Raw genomic sequence first — 26,021 nt, 5'->3', positions numbered from 1 at the left:
GCTGCAAGAGAAAAAGAGGACACATCTTATTTCCCCATGTGGCACACTGAGTGAGGATTCATGTAAACATAAAGTTGTATCGACTAAAACAACATGCAAGGAAAAGGTTAGACTTTAACAACAACAGTGGGCTGTATGATGGTGCCTTTAAACATGGTATCCCTGTCAAGAGAAATGCATTCACAGGTAATATACACTCTGGAGCCAGCACTGGAATGGAGAGTCACTTTCCTTCGACCCCTCTGGCCACCAGACGAGCTGTTATCGACAAATATGTCTGTCGCCTCAGTGGACCCTGCTGGAATCTTTAAAATGAGCCCAGGGAGATCTCGGCTCAAACTTGAAAATGTCTGCTTCCACTTACACTGAAGAAATAAACAACTTTTGGAAAATGAACGTCCCTAAGTGACCTTCTTTGCCACTCTAATTTCCAATTTATGGTACAGCAGCAAGCATGCGAATGTTTAATTAGCTGGTGTATTAGATGTCTGCGAGTCTTGGGGAGTGTGCTCTAGGTGTCAAATTCAAATTACTGTCAAAGTTTACATTTTTCTTTTATGAATGACTGCAAGCTGAAGGACATGGGTTTTTTTTTCTGGTGCCATAGCAACACAGTCTTGCATCTATGGAAGTCATGGGAAGGAAGTACGTCACCTGACTTAATTCTCAATTTAGACTACCAACTAACATGCTAAGAAGGTGACATATTTTCTCACCTCCACCCCGGTCTGAAACAGGTGTAAACATATGATCCCACAGCCTAAAGCTTGATCATGTGGTTAGAAGACTTCTAAAGCATCTTAGAATGAAACCCCAGGTTCATGTAGTCCTGTATTGACTGTTATGTGGACGCCATCTGCTGGTTATTCTGGTGCAAGAAGCTGAATCTGTGTTTTACCTGATTCCACCACTGGGAGGACACTGCACTGCTGCATGTGTCAAACCAAGCAGACCTACATTATCCATGACTGAAAATGCCATTATTTGATAAAAACTCCACCATAAAACACCATATATTTGGAGCTATGTTTTTCCCAGATAAAGTCCTGTGTGTTGTTTCTTTTATCTCCCTGATAAAGTCATGCATGCCCCAGCACTATCACTATTATAACTTATCAGAGATCAGCCACACAAGCTGCCTCCCTCTGACCAATAGCAACCCAGCAATAACTGCAGCCCTATCAGTGATAAAAAGTACAATAACAACATGTATGTATGGATAAGAACACTGTAGACAGTGATAAAGGGACTAGTTAAAATGTAATGAATGAGGTTAAAAATGCGGTCATACATAAATCACATTGTGACCTCATAAGGGGAAGTGTTTTTAAATGAATGTGCCCTAATAACTCTGATTAATGATGAAGTCACGCTGAAGAATTAAAGTTCAAATAGCTCAAGCTTGTACCCAGTCAGAGTCATAATGATGATATAATGATACCGCGTCATATTAATCAGCAGTTTATTACTTTAATAGCTTTTATGACAAGGAGAGGACATTTTTTGACACAAGTAATGACAGTTTTTATTATGCTGTGTTAATAATATACTGTGTTTGTGTTTAATTATGAGCTATCTTGAAAAATACTGAAGCTAATTTATTGTATTTAGTGTTGCATTTCATAGAGGACAGTCAAATAGGTGTCTTTTAGATGTGATTCTCCTCTATAAATTAGGATTCAGTATCATCTTTGAGCACGTCTATTCAAAAGCTGAGCGAGTTCTTTGAACTACACTCACTCAGCCCTTTGTGTCCAAACAAAATACCCATTCACAACCAGAGCTGAGTACTACTTTTCATATTTTTTGCTTTAGAAATCAATAATTGTTTTTTATTCAAGAGCCACGACGTCCTTCTGAAAATGCAGTTTGCCAAAGCAAACAAATGGAAAAGAAAATCTTTCATGCTTCGTGATGGACCTTAAAATATGGTTGCTTCAAACTCGGCTCCCCCACTGTGGACTTACTTGAAAAGCAGTGCCCTGATGCAAGGCTGAAGACACGATTCAAAACAAAAGAAAATCACATGCCTGCGATGCGTCAAGGCTTCATCTGTGTCAAGTGCAGGGCAGGCCAACAAGGACAATGGTAGGACAGTTGTAGGGGGGCACGATGTTCAAATCTCTCCAGCCAATCCTGTGACTTTGATAATCACATGATGTCAGCAAGGCTCTGGCTGACAGAAGTGGCGTAATCAAATGGTGAAATCAAGGTTTTGGGCTGAGAAACAGCAGGGTACTACGTGCTTGAATTCATTTTCTGGTGTAACTTTACTCAGTTGAATTTTTTAGCTTCACTTTTTAAGAAAAATGTTCAGAAATCACATCTGTGTTTAACTATTTTCTATTTACTGTACAACTTGTACAAGTTTTACATGTTTTTTTGCATAAACTTTAAGCTGAAATACTTAATTCATATGGGTATTCTATTATATTTCCATCAAAGCCCCAACATACTTTTCAAAAGTATACCAGTCTGTCTGAGCAAAGTAAAAATGCTGTTGGCATTTCTGTAAATAACAGGGTCAAGTGGAAATTGTATGAGAACAGTAAACAAGGCAAGTTTACTTTTTAACTTTTGCATATTTTTTTCCCACACTAACCCTCTTTGGCAACAGGGTGTTCAGAGCTTCCACTGATATGAGGCCACTGTGTTAAACATTAAACTAGAGCCAGTGACAGTTCAGGTAGAGGCTGCCTCAGGTTAAGGTGGTGTGATCGCAACTGATGCACTTTAAAAAGGTGCTTGGCAAATAGAATGGCTGTAAACATTTCATGCTTATTCAGTATAACCGCTATAACAGCTTCAGTGGAGGATGTTAGTGCCATTAAAAATGTCCATAAAGGGAAAACTAAGCTTTAAACAGAACTGACATTACTGCTATTGCATTAAATGTGGACAGCTAAAGGGCGAGTGTGTAGGATTTAGGGGGATATACTGGCAGAAATGGAATTAAATATAACATAGTAAGTATGTTTTCTTTAGTCTATATGTAAATGAATAATAGTTAATAGTTTAACAGTTTAATTTAATTTATTACAACTGTAAACCTAAAGAAGTTCCAGCTGTAAAAAATATGTAGCCTTGACACCCAATGAGAAAAATAAGAAAAATGTTAAGGATTCTAAATCCAAAGAAGGAAAACTCTTGAAAAATAAGAAAATAAAGTATGTAATGGGGTGTGGACAGGTTTGTTTGCTTTTACCACCAGTGCTGCTGCAAAGTTAAAGTACCGAATAATCCCATAGAGCCCACTGCAGTGCTCATTTAGACCTATTAATAATGTTGATAGGCTAATTTAGAATTAATAGGCTGTGTTACCATCATATAAACCTCACATATTTTTTGCGGCCCCAGATTTTTTAAAATTAGTTTGGTCAAGAATGGCTTTTTTGATAGTTAAGGTTGCCAACCCCTGACATAAGTACCGGATCCTCATCCATGGAGATCTCCATGTTGCACCACCATGTTTCTACAGTAGCCCACAACTTACAAAACAAACACTGGCTCTAGATAGGGCCATTTGTGTTTTTACGTCGAAAACTGTAGTTAGCAGCCCCTCTGTGTCAAGAGCATCGGAAAAAACTTTCATTTTCATAGCGTGAAACTGCTTTATTCAGTGTTTACCGGTTTAAATGACCTGCTAGGTCATTTGCTTGGAGTGGAAGAGACCTCTGCGGAGAAGTCGACTCCCAGTAAAAACCTCCTGAACATCTGGATCTTAAATTATCAGAGTAAAAATGTAAGCACACATTAGCAGGTGCTGGGCTAGCAGCCTGTCTCTGACATGTCAGACAGCATAGGAAAAACATTGATTTGTTGCGTGACATTGCTTTGTTCAGTGTTTTATTGGTTTTAATCACCTGGTCTGTTTGTTTTTGAGAGGAAGAGACCTCTGTGGTTAATTGGGCTTCTGGTAAAAACCTTCTGAACGCTGAACACTGAAAGAATTCTAACCAGGAGAAATTTCAGCTGTGTGCAGTTTGTAATCCTCACCACTAGATGCCACTGAATCCCTTTAAATACACACTGCTCCTTTAAGGAATAGCTTGACATTTCAAAAAATATGTTTATTTGTTTTTTGGTTTTATGCAAGTATACTGACGCTTGCTCAGTGGCTCGTCACATCAAAGGTATCCTTCCAGCATTAGCTTTGGATCCTCAGGGACGGCATGTCAATTTACACTCATTACTTGCGTCTTCTCTTTTCAAAATAAACTTTCATTTTCACAGGAAATGTACAGCTTCTACTTCTTAAATGCATATACTCTTTTTCAAAATAAAATTCCAAATGTCGGTGAAGAACTTAATTGTCAGGTTTAATCTACTTTCTTGGGTTTAGGCAGCAAAAGCATGTGGTTAGGTTGAGAGCAAAAAATCTTACTGGCTTAAAATAAGTACATTTTATACTTAAATAATATCGCATCACATGGCATTTGTCACATGATATATGCCACGTCATTATTAAAATAACTCAACTGACTTGTGATTTCACACAAGACATGGACAGCAGGCTCCCAGTCGAAAGTCCAGTTTATTTGACCTATCCACCTCCCTCCTCCCCTTTGTGGACTTTCTCGCTCTTTATACTATGATAGTTGTCCGGAGAGTCAACAAATGCCGTCACGCGTAGTATCACATATTGCCACTAAAGTTGGCTAATCAATGCCGTCAGTGTCTGACGCTGATGAGCCACTGACCAATCATCAGTATTTGACAGGCTGGGAGTAAGATCAGGTTGAGCAAAGCAAATAAGCCTATTTCCTAAAATGTTGAACTACTCCCATAAACTGAATTATGCTGTTGCACAGGAAGGTCAGTGTCCCTATATTTAATGGCAATAAAAGGTGAAATTTTCTGGAGTTTTGGAGTCAATGACGGACAGAGTTTTTGTTGAAGACAGTTTTATTAGCCATTAGTCATGTGTCCAAATCCCAGTAAAGTCACCATGGATGGGTGCTGTCAGAGTGAGCTGTCCTATTAGTCACTGTCTGTGAAGCAGCTCCAGGATTTGTCCGAGGATTACATCACCATTAAATTCTGTCTCTGTGCTGTTCGGCTTGGAGGAGAAACTTGTTCAAATTTACCAAATTAATCACCACTGTACAACACTGCAGAAAAATGTGGGCTGAGTTTTAGGAGCATTGTCCAACTTTAAACAAACTGTCTAGCACTCTCACTATCTCTCTCACTCTCACATGCATGGACGTGCCTGCTGGGGGAGCGGCTATGATTGGTCAAGAATGACACCTGAGCAGACAGATGGGGATCATTTAGGATGCTGATTGGCTGTTGGAACTGTGCTGTTCATGGCACTTCTAGTGTGGCTGACTTGAATAGAGCTTTTGTGTAAATATGCCACATACAAGCAGACGGGAGCAGAATCACAAACACCTGGTAATCTACAGCAGTCCAGTACAATAGCCCTAAAACAAAATAGCACCTTTTTAGGGCTTGTATTGTTAAGTTTTTGTGATAAAGAAGTGTTGATTCAACACTGTGGGAAGTTTCAGTCTGCGGTGTTGACTCATCTGTTTACCAGGGTGCATAAAAAAACATAAGGTAGCCTGATTAAAAATACAGTCAGCAGCCCAGTGCTTATCACCTTGGTGCAATTTCCTTGGAAGACAGATAACAAACTCAAGTGTTTTCCTTTAAAGTGAAATAGCTATTAAAAGGTCAACGGCAGCAATAAGCTCAGCACTGGGAAGCTCACACATGATAAGAGCAAGTGGCAGTTTATCATTACTGACACGCTGTGAGGGCTGTGTGTCAACTTAAAGGGGAACACCACCCAAATTAAGAATTCCATTATGTAATTTTCATGGCCTAGGAAAGTTTAATTAATATTTGTGAACATTAGTTACTCTCTCTCTCTCTCTCCCTCTCTCTCTCTCTCTCTCTTTAAGCCAGAAACCAGAGAACTAAGTCTTAAACATGTGATGTCATAGGCTAAAAAGTCAGGAGCTGCTCCCTGGACAATGAATGGAAGCCTGATTTTGTGGACCACCATAATGTTTACTGTTTTTATACCCAAAATTAGCTTTATCCTAATGTAATGTTCTCAGTCCTGAAACAGAAAATGTTCCCATATACTCAAAACATTCCCCTGGGTGCTCTCAGTGTCAGCTATAACAGCTTTCTCAATTCACTGTCTATGGAGCAGCTCCAGGCTTTACATTTGATGACATCACAGTTTGAATTTTAGCACTATAACTTTTGGATTTGGAAGAGAGCTTATCATGTTTACTAATATTTTTGGACTGCTTAGACCACAAGAATAACATTTATGTAAGATGGAATTTTAAAAATGAACGTACATTCCCTTTAAAGGGGAAGTTTGGCAATTTGGGAAATACCCTTAATAGCTTTTTTTTGCAGAGAGTAAGATGAGACTTAGCATATATACTGGAAACAGGGGAAAACAGCGAGCCTGGCTTTGTCCAAAGGTAATAAAATCATTCTGCTGAAATGTGCAGATTAAATTTCATTTGTTAATTTGTGAACTTTGGAGGTGCTGGTAGGCAGATTTGTTCCGTTAGGACAGAGCCAGGCCAACTGTCCCACATAAACCCTTAGAGATGACACTATAGGGCCACCACAAATGCCCTTCTTTATGCCTCCTTTGCATTTTTACACAGAACCAATGGATCATGGAGCATCATGTCGCTCCAGTGTGTGGTTATACACTGCATCGTGGCTTTGCGGAACCAAAAGAGGCATGACATGTAACACATCAGCGTCGGCCTCTAGTGTGACATGTAACATACACGTTGGTAGTGCTCTCTAAACAACAACAATGGCATTAACATGTCAATAAAAATCATTTACTGTCCGTGTTATGTGGGGGCTGATCTGGTCTTCTGCTCGAAGGGTAAGGAGCTTCCAAACCTCATTGTTTTCCCAATTTGCAGACGTTTAGGCCACTGTTCTCCTTCTTTGAGTTAGCCGCTAACTGCTACTTTTTAAATCTCTTGCAGTCGGTTGCACACATAACATGTTGTCAAAGCATCACACCCGTGCAACCCAAGAGCCCATCCCACAGACTGTCCTGTTTATACATACACTGTTGTGGTGCTGTTACTACCTCCCATGGTAGATTTAAGGTGAGACAATTCTGTCCCCCTGATCTGCTATCTTACCTTACATGCAGCACAGGGAGGCAGTTTAAATTATATATAAAGATGGACAACGTGTCTGCACTTCCTCCCACTGTACAAAATTGAAGCCAAAATATTCCTGCCATCTTTCGCTGGTGATGTCATTTGGAACCAGAATATGTGAGTAGTGATTGGGGAGTGGAGCCACAGTCTCAAGTTCCCATTCATACACCCGTCCAACCCAAATGCGAACAACTCCATTGATTGCGAGCACATCATTTGACAAATACAGCTGTCAATCATGACATCACACTAACTATTTAAAATGAAACCCAACAGAAAATGAACACTTGAACACATCAGCATGATAAGAACAACCTAAAATGAAAGAAACCATCTTTGGCCCATGTCCCATCTGCTAACATGTAGAGGGCAGGGTCTATGACCTGTGCTGCAGCCAGCCACCAGGAGGCGACGGAGATATTTTGGCTTCATTTTAAGGCTAGCTGTCATGCTCTCCATCATACAGCTTAACCCCTGTTTCCTATCTTTATGCTGTGCTAAGCAAACCAGTGGCATACTTACCATACATACATAACAATGGCATCAATCTTTTAATGTTGCTCTCGGCAAGAAAGGTGAATAAGCAGCATATTTTTCCCAACATGTTGAACTATTCTTTTAAACAACCTCGTTGAATGCAAGTCACAGCCTCTGAGATAGAAACATTTTTATTCCCTGAATAGCAGAGTTTGTTTGGCTTGTTGCTCTGACTCAGGATGTGTTTATCACCCTTAAAACCCAACATGTTCTCTCTTTTTTGGCATAATACACTCAGAAAATAGGCATGCTGTGCAGGAGTAAGTGTTGGATCTGGCGATGAAAAAAAAAGGTGAGCTGCTCTGAAACAATTCTGGTGCTGAACGCTGAAGAACAAAGGGGCTGGGAGATTGCATCCTGGTGCCACGCCCTCGGGCTGTAGAGTCAGGGCCTTTATGGAACCCTTTGTTAAGCTGCTTGATACACTCTGTACCCCAGAATCCCCTTTCATCTTTCATGGCACAGCGAGAGAGATACTGAAAAGGTTGTGTGTATCCAGAGTGCCTGGAATGAATTGAAGCAGTGGTATTGGAAAAAGGAAGAAGGCAGGGTTTGAGAATTTTAAGCAAACTGCGGATTATTTATCTAGTCATGAAACGGGTGGATGCTGCAATTACCGATGGTGCTTTCACATGAAAATACTGTCTTTATTAACGGGTTAGACGATTCAAAAGGCTCTCAAAATGTGCAGTATCTTAGTGCTTAGAAACGCAATGGTTTTTGACACCTGAAATAGATGAAGCTGAAACCGTTCTCGTCTTAATCAACTCTCAGAGAGGACGGATTAGGATGTTTCCCTTCATAATTTCACACGGGATTGAGGAAACAAATTGTCAAGCGCAAGTTTGATAGATCAATTTACCAGCAGGCTTTTCCTTTAGCTATAATTCAATCCCTCCCAGTCTAACAGCATAATCTATGACACGCTTGATCTGCTATTCATTTGAAGTGTCGTAGCATCCTGCTTTATCTATCTGATGTGGCTGAGACCTCCTCAACGCCAGCGCCAGCTCTGCCGGTTGCTAGGAGCTGTTTGCTATATGCCGAGTCATTTTCATGGTTATTATGGCCCCGCATTAGCTAACATAGGACTTGTAATTTCAGCCTGAACATTAATTCAAATGTTTCTGTCAGTGGAAACACTAGAAGCTAAAATAGGGATCTACATTCACGCAGAATCTCTCTATTTTTCACTATTTAACTTGTTTTCCATTTACTTAAATATAATAAGATATTCAGTGTGTCCTCGTGTGTGGAAGTCATCTCAGGTCACACACTTCCAACAGTACACTTTCACTTTCTTAGTAGATTAAGATTACACACACTGACACCCCCACACACACTCACTGCTGTAGGCTTTTATCCTCAGGCACCTGGATTGCAGAGAATTACATAGAGAGAAACTTATTCATTTGGGGAACGTACACACACTCCTTTCCATACACAGCCCTTCAACACACTCATTTTGTCCTGAGGCAGAAAGAATACTATTGCTGGATTACTGTGGTGTAGTGGTGTAGTTTTGGGCCTTGGAGAGCTCTCTGTATCGTAGGTACACCCTTCTCATTCTGACCTCCTTTCCCCCCCTTTGAGAAACTGTGAAGCTCTGGCGATTTATCTGCATTAACCACATGGACCACTGAAATTAGGAGAGAGTGAATATGACTGATGTCATTATCTATGGATTGCAGCAAAGTGAATTTCTCCAAATGTTGGTTTAGGACCACAACGCAGTGTTTGTAAAGAGGTCATGAGTGAGGATGTGTGCCCTTATATCAAAGCATCCTTTAAAAAAAGCTATGAAATGGGTGAGGAAGAAAAAGAAACCTGTTCAGATGGTTAAAAAGCGGAATTTCCTCTTTGACAGTTTTCTCATCCAATAAGACATGCTGTATTTGTTCAAGCCTTCTGCACACACCAACACCACTCTAAGCACTCGGAAATGAGACGGGGGGACAAATGCAAACTTTTCAACCCTCAATATACTTTCATGCTTGACTTGTTTGGTACAAAATAGTGAAACGGCTCCAATGGAGTGCAGCTGTGACATTTATATTTAACCATTCAGTTATCACTGCCATTTTAGAAATGGCATTTTCTCATTCTATTGAAGTGGAACCAATTTAAACTCAGTCAATTTGAATGCACTGCCTGGAAACTGTAATACCTATAAGGTGACTCATATATCCATATGTAATACTAACATTAAAAAACTCATTCTGAAACTGCTCTAGTGGGACTAAAACATCTCCTTTATCTTTAAATTGTGTGATGACATGCTTAATAACTTGAAAGTCTCTGGAATAAAGAAGCTTTTTGCCTTCACTGTTTGTAAGTAAGGGTCTACAGCTCAGCCCAGTCACCAGAAGAAAATGTTGGCACTGTAAGTTTCTGCTAATCTACAAACAGATATCTGCATATGTATGTAGACTCTGTACGCAAGGGTACAAGATTTTGGTATCAGAAGTGTGTGGTTTCCATTGGTAGTCTGAGTAGCACTGACCGATCACAGTCTGTGTAGAAAGCAAAAGAGGCAGGAAGCCTTGGCTGAAATTCTTTTTATTATCTTTTTTCTTATTTGTCTGTATTCATATGCAAATATCTGTTTAAAGAGATTAACCGAAATGCTGTCTGAGCCTGTTTCAGGTTGCTGGTCAAACTGTAAAGCAGTGGTTCCCAACTGGTGGGTCACAGTCCAAAAGTGGGTCATGGGTCCTTTCAAAATGGACCGCAATTGACCCTTTGCTAAGTCTCTCCCTTAATCAGTCACTGTCCAATCCTACGTTAGCAACCGTGTGTAGCAACTGAGAGGTCCGTCAAGCTTTCAATAGAAGCTAATTTGCCGAAGCGGCATGCATATGGTAACGTTACCTTCATGTCCAACACCTGATACCCAAAAAGTGTCGAAGGTGGTGTTGAATTTTTCCCCTTCCACATGCCCAAGACCCAAGGAATATATGGCTAAAACAGTGTGGAAGACCACACCAACAGCTGAATCCAGCAAAGATCAATAAAAACACCTACGTTTGTTCCAAGTTAAGATGCTAACTAACATTAGCTAACGCTAGCTTTGTGTGCTAGCTGCTCTCCCTTTGTCTGCCCCAAGGAGGGAACATAACTCAACAACTTAAATTTAAACCATATATTGACTTACCTGCTGTACAAGAACATTCTTTGTCCTTCACGTGAAGTGTCAAGACGTGGGGTGCCTGACACTTCCATTGCGACTGGTGAACTTTTCCCTCTATTTTAATGTTGTCCTGATTTATACTCCGCCAGCAGATGATATTGTGAATATAGCTTTCACATGCATATTGAAGACCTTTCTGTTGGCTTCTCTCTGATATCTCAGAACAGTTTTTCCAGAAATTTGATGTTATTTCCTTTGGAATATCTCTCACTGATATCGCTGAAAACTCCATATTTCTTATGCTAGGAGCGAAAGCTTGACGGACGTGGCAACAGTAACTAAGGGGGGTGGGGCTTAGCGAAGAGTCAGTTGGCACAGAATCTTTATTTTGAAGTGCTGTTTCCTGCTGTAGAGTGAGCGATTAATGGACAGCTGCTTGACAGAGACAGCAAAGTAGCTCAATGACATGTTCAAATGCAAGTATGACACTGAATATATTAAACTGTGTGGACCTTGAACTAATGACTAAGGAGAAATCTGGACCCCGTGGTTGGACCAGTTGGGAACCACTGCTGTAAAGGATCAGTGAAGATGAAAGAGGAGGCTTTAGCTTGGATATCTGCTGGCTACACCGGATCTCCTAAAGTATTGGCCATTATCCTCAGAGGCTTGTCATCATAAGAAGACAGCCGATGGGCTCCGAGATTATGTTTCAGCAAACCATAAATACATTACGTTTGTACATTTCATATGTATCATATCAACATTTCTGAAGTGCCGTAGCTCAGATTGCACGTTTACAAGCTGAGCTTCTCATCCAGAGGAGGAGGATGGGATGGTGGATGGCATGAATCCTTGGCGAGATGGTGCCAAGCACCAGCCCACTGTTCGATGTGCTGAGTTGTGTGTAATGTCAGAGCATTTCCAGTGGGGGCTGTGGTGATGGCTACCAGGTATTTTAAGCCAAAACATGATCTTTTCCTAACCATAACCAAGTGTTTTCTTTGCCTAAACCTGACCACATGTTAACCACAATGTTGCAAGAAAATAATAAAAACAAAACATAAAGAATGTAAAATTTAACATTTTCACTACATATAAAACATCCAAATGTAACATATTCCTAGTTTGCAGAAACGTACAACGCCAACATTTGTTCTGGTGATTGGGCTTCACAGTCATGCTAGCGGCTCTGGGAGACTGTAGACACAGCTGGGTAGTGATGTGACGTTTGCGAATGAGCCGGGTCTTTGAACTGGGTCTTTGAAGTGAACTAGTGAACCGGCTCTTTAGAGTGAACTAGCCAATTCCTAAATTCTTTGTTTGTCTGGTTTGCATGTTACCCGGCATGCAGTTTGGACACGCTGGAACAAGTCTGAATTTAGACTATATACTTGTTGTTGAGAGCATTTTGGTGGTGTTCTGGGATAGGGGGAGGTTGTTGGTTATTCTGGTACGAACGGGATATGTTCTGGACTGTTTTGTGAATGTTTGTGTGTGCGACCATGACACTTTATTCACGTCGTATTGATGTCCCCACTCGGTTAGAAACTAACAGTAGGAAGCTAACCCAGTATCTGCTAGCACTTGCTTGTAGTGACAGGCTTGTTGATTATAAAGGGCGTTGCTATGGCTACACCAAACTTCATATCTGCGGAGTCTATTCTGGGTCCCCATTACAATATCCAGATCACATGATGCGATAAATCTGCAATGCGATTTGTCGTTGGATCCACTAACACCTCCCCCACACACACACACAGAACCAAAAAAAACAAAACAAAAAACAAATGAATTGCATCTTTGAACCGGCTCTTCAAAGTGAACGAGAGCCGAAGAACTGGCTCTCACAAGTGAACGAGAAATCCCATCACTACAGCCAGGCTTTGAGCTAAATGCAAACATGCTCACAATGAAAATGCTAACATGCTAATGCTGAGCAGGTTTACTATGTTCACTGTCTCAGTTTGGCACGCTGGCATGCTAGCATTTCCCAATGAGCACTACACAAGGAGTACAGCGTTTTCTAGGAGCTACGAATGTCTGCGCAAAATTTAATGAAGAATCTTTTGAATAGTTGCTGAGATATCTCACTCTGAACCGAAATATTGTACCGACAGACTGACATTGGCATCCCTAGAGCCATGCTGCTATGTGTGTTTTCATAGTTATAGTTATAAGATGTTTTTCCTTCAGTATTCCCAGTAATTTGGGGTATCGTTTTGTTAACAAGGCACATCAAATCAAGCATCATCTGTACACCTGTTTACAACATACCTGCATTACATACGGCATATTTTGTTGATAGTTGCAAGGAAAATAATTACCATTAATTAAATGAAGGTTAATCCTCCTATGACAATTCCAAAAAAGTCAAATATGTTTACATGATGAAACACATTGCTGCTCAGCTACAACTAAAACTGTCTGTTTTTATCTTATTGTTTTGATGTACTTTTTTTGGTAGGTATTATAGGTAGATGTGTGTGTGCTCTATCCCTGAACAGTGGTATTTCACCTATATGTGCATGTATGTAAAGTGTAGCCCAATCTCAGTGTGTTGTTGCTCTGTAATTTTAATTGCCTGTTAATGTCTGTCAATGGCAGTAAAGTACAAGAAATAAAAGAAGAGATAAATTCAGCAGTTGGGTTAGCGCTTTGAAGCCAAATACTGGCTAAATACTGACACTTAAAACCACTCCCCACATTGCATCCTCATTTGATCGCATTTCTGGTTCTGCATTTTGGCACCACATAATTGCCAAAAAAACCCAATGAATATTACACCCGGGGACATCAGTGGCACAAATAATTACACCAAAAAAAAGGTTTTAATTAAACGTAATTGAAAAGAAATGCTATCTGATTGATATGCTTTCTGTTTTTGTTTACCAAATTTGCTTTAGGTCATGAGGCATCGCTTAATTTTGCAAGCCAATTTGCATGAAAAAAGATGATTCATCCATGGTATTACTTTGTGCAAAGTGCCAGCAGCTGATGTTAAGTAAATATGACTTAGTCTGGGACTTTCTGACAGTTGAAATTGAGATAAGTGTTATTAATCTCTCAAAAAGGAACTATCTCCCTCTGTGCATGTCCTCAGGCTCAGTGAAAAGCAAAACATGCACCTATAGATGTATGTTTTTTACCGCACGTATGCAGCGGGTGGAGGCTTGTTATCGCTCTGCCCTATATGCTCCTGGCTGGGTCACGCAGGTTGTTGCAAAACATGTTTCCATGTTGTTGTGGTTCCTTGAAAGACTGTGTCATCCGTGCAGTGAACCTTTTCCCATTCACATTATCTCTGACTGACGTGCAGCTGGCCTACATGCCCTTCCCTGCATACTCCTCCTTGCAGGCCCCACCTCCTCTAACATGACCCATAATTCAACTTTTTGTCAACAAGGGGAAAAAAAGGTTGTGCTGTTTGTCCCATTTCCCAAGGCTGCCTATATAAGGTACCTGTGCAGGAGATTGGGAGTAGTATGTGGAGGTGCAGCCTGCTGGTTTGGACAAGATCTGCAAAAGTTGGAGCATTTATTTAAGAGGAATTCTGCTTTTATACTGGTAAACACATTTTTTTCATCTCATAATGGTGCACCATGGAGCTGATTTCATTGCTAAACTTATCATCTGCTTTTATTATGTTTGCTCATTTCCAGTTTTGATCTTGCACCACACTGCATCCTTGCTTTTTGCTGCAGCTATTCAAATGCTCTTCACAGTTTCATATGTTTGGCTGGCATTTAAAGTAGTTCTCTGTTTCCACTTTCACTTCAGCTCCCCAGCAGCCTCCTGGTTTGTGCATCTGTCCCGGACGAGGGGGCGGTGGGGTGGCGCCACGTCATATCAGCCGCCGCGCTCTGATTGGCTGCCGATTCTCACCCGACACAGCTGTGATTGTTTTCTGCAGAGGAAGCTCTCGTCGCTGGTATGAGCTCTGTGCTGTGGAATGGAGCAGCACTGTGTTTCCCTCTCTTACTCTGTGTGTGTGTGTGTGTGTATGTGGGTCTGCTAACGATGATGTGAACAAACAACGTGATTGCAGTCCTTGTTGTTAACGAGCAGGAGGGGATCGAGCATCAGCTGAGGTGCGAATGATCAGGAGCGGAGCTTTCTCTTTGGACCAGACACTGAAGACGTCTGGAGATCAAGGTAAGGATCACAACCTGATCTCACCATAACTTATCTTTAATCATGCAGCCATGTATCTAAACTGTATCCATTTCTCCTCCAGCCTCAAAGTGCCAAATGCCCAGACTGGAGGACCACTGCTGGAGCTGCTCCTGTGCACCAAGGGTCGAAACTAAACACTCATCTGGGGCCAACTGGTTAGCATCCAAAGCCGAAGAGATGATGTCCATCATCACCTCGGTGCTCAGCAATGCCTACGGCTCTCTGCACGACGTCCGGACGGCCAACCTGATCCGGAGGGGTCTGGTCCTCTTCACCGTGGGTGCGTTTCTCGCCCTGGTGCTCAACTTGCTGCAGATACAAAGAAATGTCACCCTGTTTCCTGAGGAGGTGATGACAACTTTGTTCTCCTCTGCCTGGTGGATCCCTCCTTGCTGCGGTACAGGAGCCGGTGAGTACAAAGTGGTTGGAGGAATAAAAGGTCAATTGGTGGGTTATCAATAGTTGTGGAGATTGGTTTGACCCTGGTTATCAGTAGCTTGGCTGCTAAGTTTGGGACAAAGGAATGTAGTGAGGGGAGGGGTTACAGTGCTGCTATGTTTTTGTCCATTTAAAGTTAAAATTAATGATAATAATGTACGTAAAGAATCATGTATGGGTGGTGAAACTGTAATAGTCATGTATGTGATGTTAATATACATGCCACATCACACTACGCTCAAAAATAGTGCGATTTTTAAACCATTTAAGCCAGAAAACAATCATTTTCTATGACTGCTACTGTATGATCATGTGTTAATGAGTCACCGTCTGAATTTGTCATTGCTGGCTATTATACAAGCCTTCTTATCTAATGCCGCACAAGTCTTGGTGGTTTTGTGTGGCAGTCTCTTGAAAAAAATAAAAAACACTGACTCGGCACAGATGGTGGCGCTGCTCGAGCTCTGATTGGCCGCAACAGCCGGATGCGAGGCGAGCGGCGCGCTCATTGGCTAGTGTCATAACGGGTGAGCTGAGGGGGCGGTGCCTTTAAGGCCAGGAACCAGGAAGTGGGTGGGGGGAGCACATCATTTCTCGTCGGCTCCTCCTCTCATGTGCTGCAGGGCAGAACACAAACGAAAGTGAGGTGTAGCTTCATGATTTTACAGCCTGTTGACATTAGTCTGTGCCAAATTAATGCCTTTAAGTGTCGTGTAGGAACCTTTTTAAGGTCTTTTTGTGTAAACTAAATGCTTCCTGTTTTTAGTTTACAGTGAAATACATGAACAATTATATTTCCTTCCCATTAATTCAGTCATTTAAACAGAAAAAATGCAAAACAGCACCTGGTTCTAGTTTCTAAATTGTCAAGACTTCCTTGTGTGTTACTTATGGGATAGTAAACTGAATATTTTTGGGTCATTACCTTGTGCTTTTTATTGAAATGACAATATAAAATAGGGTGAACAACATCACATAAAACCAAGAACTATCAAAGAAGAATCAAACAAACAAGACAAAGGAAAATCTTCTAAATTAAAAAACAAAAATGTATTAGTTTTAAGTGTATGCAGGTGCCTAAATGAGGCTAATTATGGAAGCGCATGTTCAGCAAATAAAAATAATCCCACACAGCAGCACCGTGACAGGATTTGCCCACTGGCGTTTCACACAGTTTCTGCTTATCTCGTGTAATTCGGGTCTGTTTGTTCCTTTCCACAGCTGTTGTCGGCCTGCTGTATCCCTGCCTCGACAGCCATTTGGGAGAGCCGCACAAGTTCAAGAGGGAGTGGGCCAGCGTCATGAGGTGCATCGCCGTGTTCGTAGGCATCAACCACGCCAGTGTTGTATCCTTTAATGACTCACCTTGTAAAAGTGTGGGGACAGTGTGCTGTTCTGTCTCTAGTTCAGGCAGTATTTAAAGCACCAGGATGTCCTGCTTTACCATTAAGAGTGACGACACTTCTGCAGGTCGTGCAAATATTTGAGTATGAATTAATCCCACGGCAGTCTCATGCTGTTTGATTTTATCCTTAACTCACCAATAACACAGAAACTAGACTTCGACAATAATGTGCAGCTCTCCCTAACGCTGGCAGCCTTGTCCTTGGGCCTGTGGTGGACGTTCGACCGGTCCAGGAGCGGCTTTGGTTTGGGACTCACCACTGCTGTCCTCGCTACTGTGTTCACACAGCTGCTGGTCTACAACGGAGTCTACCAGTAAGTCCTTTTTCTGTAATAACACTTGGCTCAAGTACAAGCAGAACAGAAGTTGTCCAGGTTTTTGCATTTGAGGAAACAAGACTGGCACTGTCTACAATGATTAATCACCAGTGCTGAGTCATCACTAATTTCTGGTTTCATGTTACACCCACAACAACAACTGTGTTGGTGTAAGTGTTAATTATATAACCGTGACAGTAAACCCCACCCTGATGTGAGTGAAGTAGACAAAGTAGTTGAAGGCACTTCCACCTGTTAGATTCCATCAAAAAAGACATGACAGATAACAATTGAAGTGTCGAGTTATATTTTGAGAAGTCCCCTTGTCTCTGGGAGCCCAATTAAAGAGGCCCTCCTACTGGCTTCAGTGGCACATCATCAAAAATACACAGCTGTTAAAAGGGACTGTTGTTCAGGAGGAGAGGTTCAAAAGGCAGCTGCAGCTCATGCTGAGAAAAGAGGGAGCAGAGATGAGAGTGTTTTCTAGCATGACAGGTTTTGTTTGCACAGATCTGTCTTGAGCGTTGTCTTTTAAGATGCCTTTTTTGTTAGCAGGAGTCAAAGTGTTTGTTATTGTGCTTTGATTGTCAGGCGACATCTTATTTAGCGCTAGAGGGAATTGTGGTTTATTTTGACACCCTCCGAACAGGTTAGAGGTCAGGAGCTGCTACAGAACAGCATCAGTAAACCTGCTCTACATTATAAAGAATGATTTAATCATTTTGGCTTTTCTTCTTTTTCAGGTATACATCTCCAGACTTCTTGTATGTACGCTCCTGGCTTCCATGCATATTCTTCTCAGGCGGTGTTACCGTGGGAAACATCGGACGCCAACTTGCCATGGTAAAGTCTGCAACTATTTATGATATGTCATTTTTTAACTAAAGGGTCAAAGATTTGTATTTGAGTTACAAGCCACGAACAAGTGTATTTTTCAACTATAAAATGTCCCACTTTACACATCTTGGTCACAATTCTTTAATAACCAGAGTTAGGGGTTCCTTGTGAAAAAATGTTTATGCAGAAAATTACATCTGTATATAGCGTCTGACTTTTTAATCTCTCAATTATAGTCACTCTCTTTGCTATGTGTCACCCTTCTCAAGAACAACATGACCAGACGCCATTTTCTTTAGGTACAAACATGGGAACAAAGTTGATATATTAATCCGAACAACTCGTGCAATACAATCCAAGTGTTCTAGGGACAACATGGAGCTTTAGGTCTCAAGGTTTAGCATTCATCATACTGTCTGCCAGAGGTGTGGACGTCATCACAAATTTGATGACTATTGATGAAATTAAAGAAGACTCACAACTCGACTTGGACTTTAACACCAATGACTTGTGACTTCACTTGGACTTGGTCCTTTTGACTTTAAAATACTTGATACCGTCCCCCGAGCCCAAAAACTAAAAAGTATGTTATTTTAAAAGTGTGCCACGAATCAATTCCTTTCCCTTAATTTCCTCAATCATCTAACACTAACACTTTTCATTCCCAGCAAGTCGACACTTAGTGACACTTAATTCCTTAGATCCACTTTGTTTGAACCAATCTAACATCAAATCAAGTTGCAGGAGAGAACTGGGAAGAACTAAGGTTACGTAACTGAGCACCAGCTGGAAAAGATGATACCAAAGTTAATGTCATCCGCGTACAACATTACATGGTGGTCAATAAAAAACAAACAGTATGCAAAATGTGGAAGTCAAAAATTTCACATAGAGACATGACATCTTCCAAAATAAATACATACTTTAAAAAGCATTCATAATTTGGTTAAGAATGCATTGTGACTGGTTTAGGACTCAAAACACAATGTTTAGGACTTAGGACTTGACTTGAGACTTGAGTGCAAAGACTTGAGACTTACTTGTTGACTGGTCCCACCTCTTATGTCTTCTAGGTTTTTTTTGTACTCTTAAAAATCTCGTCATACAGTTACCTTGGAATTTTTGAGAAAGACGATTGCATTCATTATATATTTGTTATTTCACTACATTTATTAGCTTGAAGTTCTGTATGTGTAACATCTAAAAGTTAAACAGGAAGTCACATTTCGGCATTTTTACTTTCCTTTAAACTGCGGCTAAACCATTTTCACTAGAATGTTTACAGTCATCCTAATCCAGAGGCTTTTTATTCAGTTTGTCGAGATTATAATTCACAAATAAACATCTGTGATTCTGTGTGATGTTTTTAAAATGATCGGCCTGTCATATTTACACAAACTGTCCCTAAAATCTGTATCAGTTGAACTCCTCTGCACTCTGTCTAAATTGTGGAACAGACTTCAAAAGACTCCTCTGCACCGCACATGCTTTATTTCCAATTATTAAACTGAACCACAACAGCCGATAACATTGTCAGAATGGTTTAAAGTTGTGCAAAGTGCACTGGATGCCCCCCTTCCTTCATAATTATCCCATCAAGTCAGCTTTGATGTCTCCATTAAGCCTGTGCCCAGAAGCCTCACCTCATTCTGTCTGTAAAGTAAGAGTCCCGTCACTCCCTCAGTTTGACTCAAGTGAAAGCGTGAAAGCAGATTAAGGGCTGTTGTTTTTCACAGTCGTGGCAGGACACAGAGCCAGTCAGGACTCGGCTGACCAGAGGGTCATTTGCTACTTGTTGTTTTTGTTTGTGATGGGGCCTGAGGAATGTTGGCACAAGTTGGCACTCGTGGTTTTGTTTTTCTCTCTTTCGCTCCAGTGGTTCATTTATGAGAGGGATCAGGAGGAACATGAGACTTTGTTTCCTAAAAGTGTTTATTGGGGGCTTGTTTTCCCTCTTTTATTTTGGGGTAAAGCCAGTTACAGTGAAACAATCTGTTTTGGAGCATTAACCATGCAGAATAAAGAACAAGCTTCGCTGTTGTACTGCTTAGAGTGGCTTTAAAGCTGAATGGCTAATCATTTTAGCATCTTATTTGAAAGGTTACAGTCAGACATGTAGTTTTGAAATCGTGGGCAAACACACTGACAGTCAAAGTGTCTTGTAACAGGTAAAATGAGCAATAAGAAAATAGCGCTATGCATGCAAGCAGTTCTTTGTTCCCTTATTGTACAAAATGTCCAGTTTCTATTTGGGAAAAAATTCCAAAAAATGGGAAGTGAAAGAAACATTTCCTTTTTTTAAACTTAATCATGACACTTAAACCTGTAGCTGGTCACTTTTAAAAATATACAATTTGTCACATTTGATGAAACCAAAAAATCATGTTCCTCCTTGTAATGCTTCTAATGCTATTTGCAGGCATCCACCCCGCATGAATTAAAACAACCAGTCAGAGCCGTGGAGTCTCTAATGCAGCTGTCAATCATGTCAATCACACTGTAAATTGCGGTCAAACAAGGTAGTGCTGATCAAATATAACTCAAGATTCTGTCACTGCATTGCCTATTTCTCACCTCACATGTTTTCAGAAACGTATTTTAGTGTACTGTTTAGCTGTAAATTAAGAAAGTCTGTGACCCGGCCAATATGTTGGAATTAGTCAGGCATAAACCAAGCACCATCGCTGGCCGGGTCCCAAACTTTTTTAAATTTACAGCTAAACCGTACACTAAAACAGTGGTTCCCAACTAGTGGGTCGCGGTCCAAACTGAATGCACCGCTAGTAACTTGCAAACTTGTCAAGTTTGTAAAAAAACAAAACAAAAAAAAACAACTTTATTTTGAAGAACAGTGAATTGCTGGCACAGAGCTTTCATTTTGAAATGCCATTTCCTGCTGTGGAGTGAGTGGCTATCGGACAGACACTGTACAGAGACAGTAAACTAGCTTGAGGACATGGCTAAATGCAAATATGACGCTGAATGTGTTACTGTGGGACCTTGGACTAATAACTACGGAGAAATCTGGATCTTGTGGTTGGACCAGTTGGGAACCACTGTACTAAAATATGTGTCTGAAAACATCTGTGGTGTCCTCGGCTCTGATTGGTTGTTTCATTCAGACGCTGTAGATTCTTGCAAATACCATTAGGAGGACAAGGAGGAGGCGGAGAAATAGGATTTTTTTTTTTACAGATTTCTCTGTCTTGTGTACTACTATCAGGATATAGTTAAAGTTTTAGCAAATACGACAGGTCTTTTTTTTTATAAAATCTACCAACTATACCTTTAAAGTTGCCCTGTTTCGTTCATAAAGCAGAAACTGGTCCACCTTTACTTAAAAGCGACTGATTGCTTGAATAAAGCTGGAAACTGTCCACAGGGTTCAGTTCAACCGTCAGTTTTGAGTTCACTGGAAACTGAAACTGATGCATTCATGTGTGATTCATATCTTAAAAATGAGTCACCTGAGGCTGATAAGTTTCCCAGAGTCAGTTCCCCTGTCATCAGAACACGACAATAGATTGATGGCATTTCTGTATCGTGCTTTGTTCACTGTAACGATCATAAATCTACCTGACTGCTTTCATAATAAAGGTGTTAGCACAATAAAGACACTCACTTTGAACTGCTTTGTATCAGCTGTAAGCAGCTTGTAACTCCGGATATTCTGTTATTCATTGATTAATATGTTATTAACAACGGCCTTGTTCTTTGTGTCCCCTCAGGGTGGCGTCGAGAAACCCCACATGGACTGAACAGAACAGAAAACCAGGCGAAGGACAGCCAATGTAAAGACGGACAAGTACAAAGAGCGAGGAGAATAACAGGAGAAAAAGGACTCTGTTTTGACTTTATCCTTGTTCTCATAACAAAGTGCGGGTCAGAAAATCCCCTCATCTAACGTGCCATGTCCTCTGCACCTCCTCGTGGCCAAACAACCTCTCCCTCCCACCTCTGCGCTACTCCATTAGCATTAAGACTTCCTTCTCACTAGACGGGATTGACAGTGTTTGCCTTCTCTTTTTTTCTTTGTTGTTGTTTTTTTTTGAAGTGAACTGATTTTATTTTCATGCTGGAAGTTCCTGTCTTTCCTGCAGTTTATGGAGTGGAAGCGTGCGCGTGTGCTTTAGTGTGGATGCGTCCTGGTCTTAACAGGAAAGACTGTTTTTGTGTTGTTTTTAGCCTGAATATATTATGATCATAAAAAGGGAAATGTTGTATGAGTGGGCAAAAAAAATGTCTTCACTCTCACGTACAGTAGAAATGTATTCAGCAGCTTCAGTTGCATCACTGAGGCGCAGGGGAGATGTATGTTCCCAGTCAAACCAAATTAAGTATTTATTTTGTAAGTTTTGAATGACCCCAAACCAAATGTAGCCTGAGTTTGCAAATGAATGACGCCTCCCGATTTGGAAGGAATAGTTAGGGAGTTTCTTTTTCTCTAGAGATTGAGATGGGAAGATTAATGCCACTGTCACATCTGTATGGTAAATTTTTTGCTAAAGCCAGCAGAAGGGGAAATGTGTTGGTCTATATGTGCTGTAAAGACATGAGTGGTAGCCATCCTCTCATCTTAAGCTGAACTTTTGTTTTAAAGGTCCAGTGTGTCGAATTTAGGGCGCTATATTGGCAGAAATGGAATGTACTGTATGTGTTCTTTGGTGGCTTAGAACGAGCTGTTTATATCTACAGTACATAGGGAGTGGGTTCATGGTGGCGGGGTCCGCCATGTTTCCACAGTAGCCCAGAACGGACAAACGCTGGCTCAAGATGGGGCCTTTCGCATTTTAGTATTGGCCACCATAGTTAGCAGCCCTTCACGACGGGCGGTGTCAGAAAACACTGATTATTTAAATACGTGAAACAGCTTTATTCAGTGTTTTTACTGCTTTTAATCACCTCTAGGGTCGCATTTATAAAAGAGCGTGTAGGATCCATACTAGACACGTACATACAGACAAAAGCCAAAAGATATTCGACAGTTTCACCATCTGTGTCGCCAATTTCCCGTCTCCAAAATGTTCGTAAACATGGGTCAAAGTTTCTCCCATCAAGTCTTCTTTTATAGATCACAACTTTTGCATGGTTGTGGTCACGTACGCTATTTTCAGGCCTCATTTTGTGCGTACGCAATGTTCATAAATGAGACCCCTTGCATGTGTTTTTGTAGAGGAGGAGACCTCTGCAGATAATTCGACCCCCGATTAAAAAAAAAAAAAAACAATAACAAAAAAAAACTCCTGAACAATTATCACTGAAGGAATCATATTGGAAGAAGTTTCAGCTTGTTTGCTATCTGCGACCCTTACTGCTAGATGCCACTAAATCCTACACACTGTACCTTTAAAATGACACATTAGAGGATGGCAGATAGAATGAAGAGAGATAAGAAGTATGTACAGGAGTGCCAATTAGTTTGTACTGGCTGATGGTCACTTGTATATATGACGACATTAGGTATACCACAAGTGAAAATGCTAAGTATTTAGGTTCCTCATTTATCTGTCTGCCAGTTCACATTTTCTGTTTTTGGAAAACTACCCTGAGACCTTCAATACGTTGTTTTGTCTGTGTCTAACAAGTGCAAGACAAACATACAGAGGATTGTTTAGTAAGAAAGTAGGCAAAAGGAAGACGTCAAAGTCTGAATCGAAAAAAAAAAAATGCCAGTACTGTATGTGCACATTTTGTGTATTTTTTATTAGCTGAGCAAAAGACAGCCACCACAGTGGGCCGTGTTTTTTAAGAATGTACCACCAGTACTGATCTAGTCCTACAGTGATTCTGTCTAATTTGTGACCAGGTGTTAAATGTCTTTGTGATCGTACACATTTCCCACTCCAAATTCAAGCTAGTGTTAAAAGTTTGGGAACATACAGCAGTTAAAGGAGAGGGCGGGACATTATTACTTAAGATTTGCAATCTGTGATTGCCTGTGTATTATAGAATGTAGTGCTTTTGTCACTATAACAGTTTAGTTTTATCATTTGTACAAACATAATGACATTATTGCTTGTGTATAATGGCTTTCCTATGTGATCAGACAGGTATTATTGCTAGACCTACAGTATGTTAGTTAGCGTTTGGGGGTCTAGAGGATTAAGTGCAATCAGAATATACATGAGCCGATTATTCCTCCTTATTTATTTCTTATTATTTCTGACAGTGGCTAAACAAAAAAGATAACTTGTTGTATATGCGGTGTGGATACTTCAAAAAAAAGCAATAACATCTTTCTTTTCTGTGAGCAGGATTGGTGTCAGAGATTACATGCCTTCAGAGTCAAAACCAATGACGACATAAAAAAAAATATTGTGTCAAACTGTGTGTGTAGAAAAAAAAAATTAGTTGCATCGTCGAAGGAATTTTATTTTTTTTAATGTGTTTTTGTGGCAGATCACTTCAGGTTGAATCTGCTGACATTCAGGTGTGTTAAACTGAAGAGGAAGCTTTATTTTTTTGGAGGTGGTGAAGCACCTTTTTGTTTCGATGTTTTAGAGTTTTTGTGTGTCTGATATTTTAGCCGTGTATCATTTTTGCTACCATGGATTTAAGTGAAAAATAAAAACACCTGATAAGGATATTTGTGTGGTCACTGCTCACAAATCTGGGTGAAGGGAGGTAAAACTAGTTTACTGACATGTTGAAATAACCGACTAAAAGCTTCCCATCCAGTGATATACACCTGATACCAACATCCATAATGCAACAGAGCTTCATCTACTCACTCTGCTTTGATTACCAGACACTAGCCTAATTACACGTCTCAGCAGCTTCAGTAAAACAATGGCTCTCTGATTATTTTTTGAGGGGGGTGTCAAACGCAGCCGCAGCTCAATTGCACCGGAGCTTTCTGGGGTGCTGCTGATGGCATTTGTTGTGTCTGCTGTCACGGCCAAGTTGAATAGATGAGGACACTCTTTTGTCCGTGGCCTCTGTCAGTCTCTGGAGCCATTATAATGTCTTCCACTGCATCTTCCCCTCTCCCTCCTCCTCCCCAAAAAAACCCCTGAAACCACCCCACCCCTGTGTGTCACTGGGATCATGAGGAACTGGGCTCCCCTCCTTCCTCTGTCTACCCCCTCTCTGAACATGCCTTTCTGGAGGGCAGACTTCTATTTATACCTAGCGGGGGACTGACAGTTAACCTTTTGCTCTGGGGGAAATTTCTGGGAGTGGGGCCAATATCTGTGAGCTGCTCTGAATGAACCCCTCGTTCTGGGAGGCTCTCTATACATCTATGTATCTGCTCTCTATCGCTCTCTCTATCTATTTATTTATCTATCTATCTCCCTCTCTGTCTGACAGGCCAACGATCCAACGCCACACGCCACTTCTTCTCTCTCCTTCCTCTTTCAGTCTCCTCCTCTTCTCAGGCCAAATAATTGGCTGGGCTTCAACCTCCTTTCATTTCCAGCCACAGCAAACTGAAAGACTCCATTAGAGTGCCTCCTTATTGCCAAAAGAACCCCCCCTCCTTCCTCCTTCTCTTCCTCTAACTCTCTCTGTCCTTCCTTCAAGGCGAGGAGACAGGCCCGGGCCCATCTGATCTATTGATTTGAGCCATCTATAGATTCTCCTGGTAGACTGTTCAATTTCATCTCCTCGCAGCACCTTTGTGTTTGGATTATGTCTTTGAAATTGCGGCTATTGAGCCTCTAATTTGGTGCATCAAGTCGACTGCCAGTAAACATGAAGACAGCCATGTTAACACTTAACAAGTCTCCAAATATACCAGGCTATACACTACCTGCCCTCTGTAAAAGTCACTGCAAGATAACAAGCAGAGGCCCACCAGTGGGTCAGTCAGTGTACACTCACGCTGTGCAGACAAACATTGTTCAAATCCACAGGAGTTTATTTCATATTCCAGAAGAGACCCCAAATTTGTCAGACACAAATGTGTATAACATTTAGAGTGACACAGCCATAAAAACATGAAGTTCTGGGTTTGAGAGTCGCACAGCTTTGATGCAGGGATGGGACAGGCTGATACAGAATACTGTGTATGTGCT

The 26,021-nt window shown here is 41.0% G+C and overlaps 1 protein-coding gene across 1 annotated transcript; it reads left to right on the top strand.

Moving 5' to 3' along the window:
• The first annotated feature begins 14,242 nt into the window (after nt 1-14,242).
• insig1 (insulin induced gene 1) lies at nt 14,243-24,587 on the top strand. Its single transcript, XM_033639066.2, has 8 exons — nt 14,243-14,397; nt 14,611-14,761; nt 14,899-14,985; nt 15,068-15,415; nt 16,666-16,790; nt 16,997-17,163; nt 17,910-18,009; nt 21,732-24,587. The coding sequence occupies exons 3-8, from the start codon at nt 14,928-14,930 to the stop codon at nt 21,759-21,761; spliced, it is 828 nt and encodes a 275-aa protein (XP_033494957.1). The 5' UTR covers nt 14,243-14,397; nt 14,611-14,761; nt 14,899-14,927; the 3' UTR covers nt 21,762-24,587.
• The last annotated feature ends 1,434 nt before the right edge of the window (nt 24,588-26,021 follow it).

The sequence above is a fragment of the Epinephelus lanceolatus genome, chromosome 20 (genome assembly GCF_041903045.1).
Source record: "Epinephelus lanceolatus isolate andai-2023 chromosome 20, ASM4190304v1, whole genome shotgun sequence".
NCBI classification, from domain to species: domain Eukaryota; kingdom Metazoa; phylum Chordata; class Actinopteri; order Perciformes; family Serranidae; genus Epinephelus; species Epinephelus lanceolatus.
This window is presented reverse-complemented; position numbering and strand designations above follow the sequence as displayed.